Here is a 12,809-nt window from a genome sequence, read left to right as displayed (position 1 = left end):
GGTGGTGGTATATTTCACAGGACCACACACACATTGTGATGCACAAGGGCACTCCCTGGGTCATCAACATTGCAATGGTGTAAGTACCGGACTTTTAAATGTCAATGATTGCCAATGGTGTTAGGACCATATTATGCGATGGCAATGCATGGGATATGAAAATTATATTACTATTATTCAATCTTTTGGTCTGGATTATTGCTTTTGTACTGATCATTTCCAACTCTTTCTTTGTTTCTCTTATTTCTTTAATCAACTCCACTCGTCTATTTCTGGCTGTAGCTCTGCTATTAAGCCATGAATCCCTGCTCACTCTCTCTATCTTATTGTATCGTTGATTGTTTTCCGCTTCTTTCATACTCTCTCACCTCATGGAAGCTCCTCTGCAGCTTCTATTGTATCGCCCTGACTCCATTTGCTTCTCAAAATATGTCCATAGCATATGTGCCAATTTTGAGACATTTCTCTCCTTCTCACTCTACTTCTCCAGTATTACTCATTCATGCCATTATCAACATGTACACTTCCACAAGATATTTTCTTGTCCCACTTTATTGTCTATTAAGTTTCTTATTCTCACCCTAAGCCTTCCTCGACTTGACTATTGCTCCACACGTCTTCTTGGTTGTCCAGTTTATGATCTTGGCTCTCTCAATTTGATTTTAAATTCGGTTGTTCGTCCTCACTTTAAGCCTCTGTCCCTTTACTCTATTTCAATTTCCGTAGCATATCTTGGCTGGCTCTCGTCTTCTGCTCATCGCTCAAGTCAATTTATGTTCTATTGTTTTTCAATGTATTCATGGCTTGGCTTCCCCTATATTTCCTCTCTTGTTTCAGTTAATTTTCCTCTTTTTGCATCCCATTCTCATCTTCTCTACTTGAATTGCCTGATACCTGCCCCCCTTGTGCTCAGTCCAGTTTCTGTTCCTTGTCCCTCCATGATCCTAAAGTTTGTATTTCTCTTCCCTTCCATCTTTGTTCTGCTCCCGGTTGTCGTTCTTTTGTTACTCCTCTCTTTAATCATATATTCCCTCCTCCTCTAATCTTAAATCAAATCTCTTCACATGGACAACATTTCATCTATTCATGTATATTTATTCTGTTTGTGTTACCTATGTACAACACTTAAGAGCGGGCACTTTATCAATATACATCAATACATAGCTGCCTTATAATGCACCATATGATGTGTGCACCTGGGTGTATTGTGGCAAAACATGGAAAATTATGGTTTGGCATGACCATAAGGCGGCAACAGCTGGCAAATTGTGTAAGTATACGGGCATATAATGCCATTGCCTGGCAAATGCCTATCGGGTGCCTGTTCAAAAGTTAAACCTGTTGGTATTGCCCAGACTTGTGTATATAGCAATCCATGGGACTTACAATACAATACACTTTCAGACATTCCCATACAACATTTTATCAGTTGTACAGTTGTGCAAAGAAATTAAGAGGGATAGATTCTTCATAAATCTTCCAAGTTCCCTTCCCCGGGATATTTGTCCATGTGATCACCTGCTTTCTTTTTTGAAAACCCCTTAAAACCTTCAGATCCCGATAATGGACTCTTGTCTTAGTCTTTGCCATATTAGGTTCAACTGCACACGTATGCAGTTTAGCCTGCCAGCCTCCTTGAGCAGTAGAAGTACATCAAATCAAATTAGTAGCAGACCCGGGATTCCAGGTGGGCAGGATAATTTGGCAAGTTTTCCGTTCTGCCCCCTTACGTGCATTTTGGAGGAGTGAATATGTTATAAAACCAGTTAACCATGCCCACGACTACCTCCTCGCACAAATGCAGCAGTAGAATTCATAAGGCAAAAAACAATTTACAATACTCAAATCAATTTTAAATTGGCAATCATTAGAGTAAAACGCGTACATGTTACCTACATGCCAGCCAGTCCATAAGCAAATATTTTGAATAATCGACCACACAAAATACAAAATTCCAAAATGTATATCACATCCTAAAAAACAGTCATTAGCCATTGGCATTTGCATAACAATGCCCACAATGAATATACTCATAACCATACCCAAAGGTCCAAACAGCGAATTCAGTCTATCAATTAAGCCCAATGAAGAACACCCCTCCCTCTATTAATGTGTGCAGGTTACCAGGAAATACACGTCACATGACCAGTGACCTAGTCAGTGACCTGAACTGTTTTACAGAAATCGAAAATGAGACTGGGTCGTTGGCCTACTTGCCCAACATAAATACTGCTTGGCCATTTCTGCGGTCATTAGTGTGTGTTTCCTCTGCTTTTTTTGACTATTGGACTCCATTAACTAGCTTTCTTTCTGTCCTGGTACCAAGAATTCACTGGCAAAAAAAACAGAGCAGATGCCTGTCCTGAGCAGCCACGTAGCCCAGCCACCCCAGCAATTCTGACCCATATGTGTCACCAGAAATTGTGGCGAAAGCCACGGCATGTCACCAAATGACAAACAATACATCAGCAGACTAAATAGTTCTTAGAACTGGAAACTGATATTTAACTGCACATTTCTAGCTTCGCCATTGCAACGCTGTAGACTCCATCACTGACAAACCATTGGATGCATCCATTCTGAGATGGACACCTTTGAATATCCATAATGGTGTGGTTGCTGGTGCCGGTGGGCAGCCATTGTTGAAGGGCCTGGATGCACATTACACAGGATTTGCGGCAGGGCCGATTGAGTGGGGAGCTCATGTTTAAGGCTCTCTGCTTTCCTCTGTTACTGAATTGTACACATAAATGCAGACGGACATCAATCTGCTTTCTGTCAGTATTTATGTGTAAAAATGGAGAGAAAAAACGAAAAGCAGGTGTGTTCTGCTTGGTTTCTTCTGCTGGTAATTATTCACTGCAGGCCAATAGCTGCGCAGACTGACAGCATGAAGAGTGTAAACGTCCTATGAAAAAGAGCATTGCAATTCTTCAAACTGCTGACAATATATATCTAAGGTCAGCCGCAATCACAGGAGCAGCCATGTGTTGCTGTTGTGAAAATGGAGCCGACACGGATGTGGAATAATCCAGCTCCATTTGTGTCCAGTATAGCTGTGTGTGTTTTTTAAGTAATGCATTTTTTTTAGTCAAATAAATGCAGAAATATACTGGTTGCAAGACAGGTTTTTATATGAAAAATAGTGAATGTGGATGAATACGGATAAAAAGGCTCAAAATAAAAATGGATAAATACAAATGGAAAAGATGGAGAAAAAAAATGCATAAATCCATGAGCCTTACTCATATTCAAACCAGCTTGTTTAGACACACCAAAAGCTGCCATGCTCTCATTACAAAGGACAACAGCTTCGTACATTCTTTTCGGAACCTTACATAATACTCAAGTATTTCTTTAAAACGTTCATTCAAGTCCTATGGAATGCTAAAACTCCAGCACATTGATTCACATAGCGCGAAAGACAGTAATGCATCATGCATGTCTATGAAATACACAAAGCTGAATAAGTTCAGGGGCCAGTTTACAGAAACTTGCACCGGTGCAAATGCATTAGGACAAAGTTTGGCGTGATATAAGCACGAGGGCAAAAATTGCCCTAGTGCAAACAAGATATCGTTGTTGCTTGTGTGTAGGCATGGGATAGGCATTTTCCAGGCACTTCCGTAAGGGTACTAACTGGTAACTGGGCATTAACAGCAGTAGCTACAACATGTTGTGAATAACTGAGTATATAATGCAGTGCCTAAAAAAATGGTTGTTTTTATCATTAGTTCAGGTAAGGCCACACATACTGCTTATAAATCAAGTCGTTGACGGCACACTTGGTTAAGACATTTTTATTGAACCATTAGCACATTTTACAGATCTAATTCAGCCGTTAACTCTAAGGAAACTGCTTTCAGATAACACTGGCAGGCACATGGAGCATAACATGCAATCTTACAGCTTCATAAAGCTAGCTTAACGAGAATAAGGAGAATGTGTTTTTGGCAGGGAATGGCATGAAAAGGGTGGGGATGGCTATAGGTATTAGCATGGCCATGGGCAATCAATGAGTATGCTTCACTACCATCGCTCCCACACTCTGGAACGCCCTCTGGAACGCCCTCTCTCTCAGCAGGTCCAAGACAAACCTGCCTACGCACTCTTCCGTAAGAAAGTCAAAACCTCACTGTTCAGACTGCCTCTATCTACTCTGAACCTGACTCACGATCTATGACGTAATGTAACTACCATATGTGACTCACAATCTAAGATGTAATCTAATTATCATACTGTTTCCATCTATTCCTAACTATGTATCATTAGCACTGTGATACCTCTGGTCTAGGCGCTACCAACAAATAAAATAAATAAATAACCAAATAAATAAATAACCAAGCAATTTCTACAAGATGTGTGTCACTCTTCACATTTTATCACCCTCCTAGCTGTGCTGCAATGCAATCGTTGTGGCTCATAGGTGGTACTTTCACAACACCTAAAACCAAAACTAAAAATGTCCAGTAGTTCCATTTCAGAATAAATACATTGGGACAAGGAAAGCTTTCATACCCGTGTCAAATGCCAATTGCACTAGATAATCTGTGCACCAGTGCAGTTCATTTCTGAAAAGCATTCAGATAAGGACAGCATTCTCCAGTACATTATTACGTAGGTGCAACACATACACACAGTTTGGAGAAGAACAGACACTCCCTACACATCCTGGTGTCAAGATGCATTCACTAATGCGATGTTCCAGCAGATGTGCAACATTACTTTTTTGATCACCGACTGCAACTAGTATAAACAATATGGAGAAGAAACCTGAATGCGAGTGTCTGAGTCTGCTGACAGCAATGGCAGATAACTGCATTAGAAACAATGCATGCATTCAAGCATGCAGCATGCCTTGGCACTCATCGTGGAAAACAAAATCGAGATCCGCTGGTTTAATATGCAAATATGAATTCAAAGAGGATGAATGCAAACACTGTTGCTGCTCCCGCCCCGAGCACTCTGGCAGAGATGAGTTCCGTGTGTGCTACTCATTGCATCAACCTTCCAATACAATGCTAAGACTGAACGCACGAGAGAAGAAACGCAAAATGCAATGAATGTGTGCACCAACAAGCCAGGAGCAGTCAACAATGCAGTGCGAGGCTGCATCGCAATGCAGACATATGCACGCCCACATTGATTGAACTAACTTCACAACGAGTAATAGCAATGAACCGTGTGCACGAGTGCTGGATTCCCTTGTCACAGGCGGACCCTGGCTGGATGTGTCCCCTCGGAAGCTTGGATGAACCTGACCTGTCACCCTTTTTTCTTAGGGTTCATGAAGTGAAACAAGCAGACAGCTGGCATGAACGAATTCTATTCTTAAAAGCATGTTAGCATTTTTCCATGTTAAGGGGGCTCTCTGTGTCCGTATGGCCCACCTCAGACAGGCGTTTGAATCTGGAAGACATTGTGATAAACTCATGACCTCCACCCCCTCCCCCAAAACCCCACCTCCGTCATGGGGAAGAGTACCTCGGCAACAACCTCCTTTAGAATGTATTACACTATCAAGAAACCCACATGAAGCTGCCTCTGGAGCGAAAGGAAATGGCTTAGAAAAAATTGCTATTACAGAAGATGTACATTGTATATTGAAAGAGGGAGTTGTTTGTGTCTTACCTTATTTTGGTCTGTCCAGTACAGGAAGAATCCCTGGGGGTCCATTTTGAGGATAATGGTTGACACAACAGTTGAGTCCTGCCAAACAATATGAAAAAGATGAGTTAATAACATCACTTGTTTTAAGTAGTGATTCACGCTAGAGGACTTCTGCTTCTAAGTACTGTAGTAATTAAGCAATAATACCTGCATAGGCGGCCTTTGCAGCGTGCTAATGCATTGGGATAATGGTAAAGGCCTGAGCAAAGTGAGGATTCTAACGATGCATGGGGGCCGACCCGCATAACTGGCCTGTAAGGGTGTTGTACATATTGTCATCACAGTATGTTGGCTGGGGTTCCAATAGGACCATATTTTGTTGAACACTGACTTGATGTGATATGATATTTTATTTATTTTGCGCCTATACACAGGTGTTTCAAGTGCAGAAAGTGTCGTAGATCCGTCAAGCAAAAAAAGAAGATTGTCAGTATGGCAGTAGGGAAGCAAACTATTGCTATTCCCTTATTTATTCTGACGGGCGGTTAAGGAAAGTGTGTGGCGAGGACAGCGACCTGGGCTGACAATGATGCTAATGTGGCTAAACCTATGATGGGTTGTGAAAGCAGGGGCCTGGGAAGAGGCGAGAATATATGGAATCCAGTGGTACATGCTGCCACGTGATTCAGCAAATTCAACCATATCACCTGGACCGTCATCAAACTCCACTGGCTCCCGCTGCAATCCCAAATCATCTTGAAATCCTGATGCATCATTTACAAGGCTGTCACCCTGAAGACCTCAAACTACCTCACTGAGAAGCTCAGCATCTCCGGAGGCCTACAATCCATCAGGCGTAAGGACATGTGCACACCTGAACTCCACCGGTGCAGGAAGAAAAGAACCGGAAGACAGGACCACTCCCTACCATACCTGAGACTAGGTTATCTATTTCCCACTGTTTCCTCGCCTGTTGTTTGTAGATCGCTTGCTGCCAAATAGCCTTCCCTCCCCTAGCCTATTAGTTCCCTGTTTCCTGGTTTACCTGCTTCCCTCACCGGGGTCTTCCCCCTATGATTGTACAGCCCTCTATTGCTTCCCGAAGCAGGGTCCATGATCAATAAATATCCTAATAATGGCAATAATAATTCAGGGGTTCAAAAAAGCTGTGAGCGAGGAGAGGGAGTATTGCACATGGCAGGCAATTAGAGAAGGTGAGCCTTAGCGTGAGGTAATGCTCACTTTCCAAATGTTTGACTAGCCTGATTATGGTATTGTTACCCAATTTGTCACACTACTCCTTGACAGCAAGTCACCAGGATTTATAATATACAAAACGTGTTGAGCTTCGATTCACAGGTATTATCAAACAATCCATGATTTTAATTCATTATCTTGAATAGGGATGCATGTTTTTGGTGAGATACAAAAAACTATTTTTGTGAATAGTTTCTATTCAATGTCTACGCTTTTGTTAGGGTACACTTTTAGTTTCATTTTAAAGTCTTCACTGTATCTCATAAAATGGGCACGTTCATTGATGTTTGGCTCTGGCTAGATGTAGAGAGTGCAGATAGCAAAGTTGAGGATTAGTGGGAGAATAGAGTGAAATGGAAGACCAAGGATTATGCTTGAGCAGTACTCAAGTTTGTAGATCATAAGGGTGGAGATTAGCATTTTCATAAATGAATTAGTAAAAAAGTGACACATTTTCTGAATTTTGAGAAGGTTAATATGAGCAGCAGAGACAGTGGTGATAGTGAATTGTTGCAGTGTGTGGTCGCTATCGCTATCAACGTTTTTGTGTGTCGGTAAGAGCAACACCTGTTGGAGGGGGCAAGTTATGGGTGCATTGAGCAGCCATGTATTCCTTGTCCACTTTACTCCCATATCTGGTTTGTTGGCCAATGTACAAGTCTCTGGCCATGGCCAGTGGCCACATTGCCTATGGCATGGAACACCACTGGCTTGTAAAGAACAATTAGTTGTACTTTCAAAAATACATTTTTCAGATATCTAGTAGTGTTCCTGCCCACAGGAACCCTGAACGTTTGGAAATCTTTAGAAACATGCCAAGACAATTGCAAATAAATATCATGACTAGTACAAGGTGCCTACTTCTCCTTAGGGAAGGCATGGCTGCAGCATCCACAGAAAGCACCTTGAACTAGCTGTAGCTTCTGCAGCAGAAATGTTGTGGAGAACAGGGACAGCATAGGAGAGGGTATCTGACCCGGCTGAGTCCGGGTCCTCCACTGTAACCACAATGTATCTGGCCTCATGAGGCCCACTACAAGTCTCCTCCTTTGCATTGTACCCCTGAAAACCATTACTGGTAACTTGTCTTTGTTCAGGTTTGGGAAGATATCATTTTTTCAAGTTACAGATGACCAAGATGAATCGGGAGATGCGTTCAAACCTCACTCAGCCCTGCCCCAGCCCCCACGGTTGTAAGATACCAGTGAATGTTGGCATTTTTCAAGTTGCAGTGGGCTGGGAAAAGCCAGGAGAGGTATCTGACCTCATTGAGCCTTAAACTGACCACCCCTGTCGCATGTCAGACTAGTTTTACATTTAAAGCAAGCCCACATTCATTCTTTAGGGCTGAGGGGTAAACCATTTGTGATTACAGGGGGTTAAGCATGCATACAAATTGTGGATCGATATAATATTTAGCAAACCCCAACTTCTGTCCCCAACACATTCTATGTTTTGTGGAGTTTGGGGGTTGTGCTCAAAGTATTTTCTGGAATTATTAGGATCTAGTGGGATTCTTAAAGCGCAATGTGGCCCTTAAGTGCCAGGATATTATGCATGTCTATGCAAAAAGGATGAGCATACTCGGCCTTGGCACTTAAGGGGTTTGTCCGAAACTTGATAAGATGCCATTATGCCAGTTACCAGAGCATATTGACAAGGGGGGTCCTGGGAGTCTCTCTGCCAGACATTAGTCCTGGTTACGAGAGACTTACCCAGAGTCTTTAGCTCACTATCTTTCACAGAGAAGAAATATCCCAAACATATCAGTCTTTGTCCTGCCCTGGGGCAGTCCAGCACCGAAATGCTAGGCAATTCTCCTCTGAACAAGAGTACCAACAGCATCCCCAGACACGTGTTTCGGTCTGGTTGGACCTCATCAGTAGGGAGGAGCTGTGCCTCTCTAAGAATAGTGAGCAAGGGTTCCACGTCTGGATTCCCCTAGTAACTCAGGGTGAGACCCAAAGTTACTTGAATATGTAAATTGACAAGGGGGGTCCTGGGAGTCTCTCTGCCAGACATTAGTCCTGGTTACGAGAGACTTACCCAGAGTCTTTAGCTCACTATCTTTCACAGAGAAGAAATATCCCAAACATATCAGTCTTTGTCCTGCCCTGGGGCAGTCCAGCACCGAAATGCTAGGAAATTCTCCTCTGAACAAGAGTACCAACAGCATCCCCAGACATGTGTTTCGGTCTGGTTGGACCTCATCAGTAGGGAGGAGCTGTGCCTCTCTAAGAATAGTGATCAAGGGGTCCACGTCTGGATTCCCCTAGTAACTCAGGGTCAGACCCAAAGTTACTTGAATATGCAAATTGACAAGGGGGGTCCTGGGAGTCTCTCTGCCAGACATTAGTCCTAGTTACGAGAGACTTTCCCAGAGTCTTTAGCTCACTATCTTTCACAGAGAAGAAATATCCCAAACATATCAGTCTTTGTCCTGCCCTGGGGCAGTCCAGCACTGAAATGCTAGTCAATTCTCCTCTGAACAAGAGTACCAACAGCATCCCCAGACACGTGTTTCGGTCTGGTTGGACCTCATCAGTAGGGTGGATCTGTGCCTCTCTAAGAATAGTGAGCAAGGGGTCCACGTCTGGATTCCCTTAGTAACTTAAGGTAAGACCCAAAGTTACTTAAATATGCAGATTTACCAAGGGGGGTCCTGGGAGTCCCTCTGCCAGACATTAGTCCTGGTTACGAGAGACTTACCCAGAGTCTTTAGCTCACTATCTTTCACAGACGAGAAATATCCCAGTATTTGCCCTGCCCAGGGGCAGTCCAGCAACAAAAAGCTAAGCAATTCTCCTCTGAACAAGATACCAACAGCAACCCCAGACACGTGTTTTGGTCTAGTTGGACCTCATCAGTAGGTTGCAGCTGTGTCTGGGGATGCTGTTGGTACTCTTGTTCAGAGGAGAATTGCCTTGCATTTCGGTGCTGGACTGCCCCAGGGCAGGACAAAGACTGATATGTTTGGGATATTTCTTCTCTGTGAAAGATAGTGAGCTAAAGACTCTGGGTAAGTCTCTCGTAACCAGGACTAATGTCTGGCAGAGGGACTCCCAGGACCCCCCTTGTTAAATCAGTTAACAAAGCATGACAGAACCGACTGAGCCCAGTTAACACAGTGAGGCTGGGAGTATAGCTTGGGAGCAAAGCGCTTGTCTTGGAAGCAAGACAACTACGAGCAGCCAGGGTTCAAACCCGATCCTGCACTTAGAGGCTAGACTCCAGCATAAAGCGCAATATAAGAACCACATTTTAAACAAAATTAACAGATGTGCCAGATCCAGTGACTCCCAGTTGGAAATGCAGGGTTACGCTCCATTCCCAGTTCAATTAGCAGTGTGACATTCTGTTATTACTAGTTAAGAGAGCAGGGTCAGAATCCAAAGAGCCAGTAAACACAGTCAGACAGAATCTATAGGCACAATTAGCACCACATTGCCTGCTTGCACAGAAGGAGTTCATAGACCAGGTTAAAATGTTGCCTTTTAACCAAGAAAATGATACCTGCTGCTGGTGCCCAGAAAGAAGAGATACACCATATGAACTCTGCTCTTGACCTACCGTGCATGCTAGATTTAAGTGTCAAATTGAAGCTAACATCCTCAGCTTTCCAACAACCCCCAAACTGCATTCCAACTCCTTATAGTTTTCCCGCAATCGCGTTTCTCGCATGCAGAAAAGTTTGCCGCAAATTTTTCGTTTGGCTCAATGTCATCACGTGTAAAACAGCTGTTCTTTGCATTCAATATCAGAATTCAGTTTCCAACCTGCTAGTTATTCAATCACTGTTGCTAGTGTTTACCTGAAACTATACAAAGCGGCTCCCACTCGTTTTGAATCCAATTTAGTGAATTAAATCAATTTTTCAGTGTTTTTCCCATTCATTCAAAGCCAGATTCAAAACCATTTGACCTGTTTGAAATCATTCCTGTTTCTCTCTCTATGCTTGCTGGGGGGGAATTGGGATTGAAACTGTATTTGTTGAGTTTGTATTCCTGAAACCTGTGTTCTCTCATTCCATCTCTTTATGTTGCATATTGGGGGGATTGAGTAGTGTGCAGGGGGAAAGAGTGATATTGCATTTGACTGAACCCACACAAAGTTTTATTCTGTGCTGCATTATTTTTCCTATCCATACTCCTTCTGATTAAAGAGATTGTTGATTGTACCATCACCCCAATGGTGATCATTGTATAAATATTAAATAGTGTGATATATATCTATATTGTTCAAATTCATAAAATACATCTTTTAACTTTGCAAAACAGCCTGCTTCCTGGTTCAGTGAGACCGGGGGATTCAAAGAGAGGGGCGTGATATAAGGGTACATCATTCAGAAATAAAAGAACTTATAGACACAAATATATAATTAAGGGTTCCAGCTGTGCATCACACGCTAGGCATTGACTTAGGTGGAGTGCCGGGTTGAAATCACTTACAAGCCTCCTCTACAGCCACACTAACAAACTTATCAATGCGTGCAAGTCCTTCCTATCCACCACCAGCTGTATTACACTAGCTAGAGCACTAATCCTCTCTACGTTTAACTATTGTAATACTCTTCTCCTCTGGACCTCTGTGCAGAATTTAAAGAAACTCCAAGTTCTGCAAAACAATGCCTTAAGATTGGCTCTAAATATCCCTCGATATAGTCACAGCTCATCTTTTAGAAGAGAAGCTCACTGGTTGCCCATTCATTACAGAATCACACTTCGGGCGCTTGTCATCACCCATAAGTGCTTAGCCAACACAGCACCCATTTACTTGACAGCTAAATTCTCGAGACACCAGACCAATAGACCCACCAGGTCCAACTACCTCAACCAATTTACCATCCCTAATTTCAACCTAAAAGCAGCAGGAGGGTCCAGTTTCCCAGTGATAGCGGCCAAATGCTGGAACTCCCTCTGACATTAGAGCAGAGCCTGCGTTCTGGACCTTCAGAGCCAAAACCAAAGCATGGCTCCTAGCAAAAACAGACCCTGAGCATAACTAACCCCAACACAGAGCACGTACACTCTTAGCCTGTGCTGTTCTCTTTCCTTTGTAAATATGATTTAGGTCTAGTGACTGTATATCTATAAATTATATATATATATACATTGTATTTGTGTCTGTAAATATGTTTGGCTGCATAGTTGTTTCCTCTCTGACTCTCATTGTTCTTGCCTGTAAGGTGATTTGTAACACACCTCATCCCCTGTTTTTTTGGGGTGCTGGGTATTATTTCTATAACTACCATGTACCTAAGTAGAAGCGGCCAGATACCCTTGGGTGGGGTGCGCTATATAAGTAAATAAACTAAACTAATCTAAACTTTGAATACAGGTTTATGCACCTTTTAAAGCAGTCAAAACCAATGAAAGGGTGCACATGGAGTTTTCTAGATCTAGGCAGATATTTTCTGCTGGGTCATAGATCTGAGAAATCTGGCTTAATGGCAGAACTTTCTTTAGGGTACTCCTACACCCACACCAAATGGAAGTTGAGCCCCCTGATCACAAACCTGGCCCACCCAGATAACAATTCCTGGAGCCGAGCCTGTGCTGAGAAGTGAGGGGTTCTTGCAGATCAAGGATTTGGGTGCCTGCAAGGTCTTTTCAGCCTTTCATTATTCCGAGGTCAATACGCTGGTTAGCAATCCACTGACAATGATAAAACAAACCGTATAGCAGTACACAAGTGTTTTTCCTTACTTCCTCAAGTATAATGTTACTGTTTTTTTTAAATGATGTCATGTTTATTGTTTATTCACAATACTATGCTTGCAAATTATATATTCTAAAGTACACGCATGTTCTTTTTGGAAAAAATCCAATTGCATTTAGTGCTATATACGCGGGTTGAGTAGCCAGCTGAGTACCTATACCTATACCAAACTTAAGGTTCAAGTGCAATTCAAATTTGCAAAAACAGTTTTAATAATGAAACAA

At 42.6% G+C, this 12,809-nt stretch overlaps 1 protein-coding gene across 10 annotated transcripts in view; it reads right to left on the bottom strand.

Annotated features, from left to right (window-relative positions):
* PLCB1 (phospholipase C beta 1) overlaps nucleotides 1-12,809 on the bottom strand; it is a 3,004,223-nt gene that overhangs the window by 2,865,513 nt on the left and 125,901 nt on the right. For all 10 annotated transcript variants that reach the window (XM_069608284.1, XM_069608285.1, XM_069608286.1 and 7 more), the window contains exon 2: nucleotides 5,632-5,709. In XM_069608284.1, coding sequence (XP_069464385.1) covers nucleotides 5,632-5,709 — 78 coding nt within the window. The remainder of the gene's footprint in view (nucleotides 1-5,631; nucleotides 5,710-12,809) is intronic.

Source organism: Ambystoma mexicanum, chromosome 4q (genome assembly GCF_040938575.1).
Source record: "Ambystoma mexicanum isolate Mex_15411 chromosome 4q, UKY_AmexF1_1, whole genome shotgun sequence".
In the NCBI taxonomy this organism is placed as follows: domain Eukaryota; kingdom Metazoa; phylum Chordata; class Amphibia; order Caudata; family Ambystomatidae; genus Ambystoma; species Ambystoma mexicanum.
This window is presented reverse-complemented; position numbering and strand designations above follow the sequence as displayed.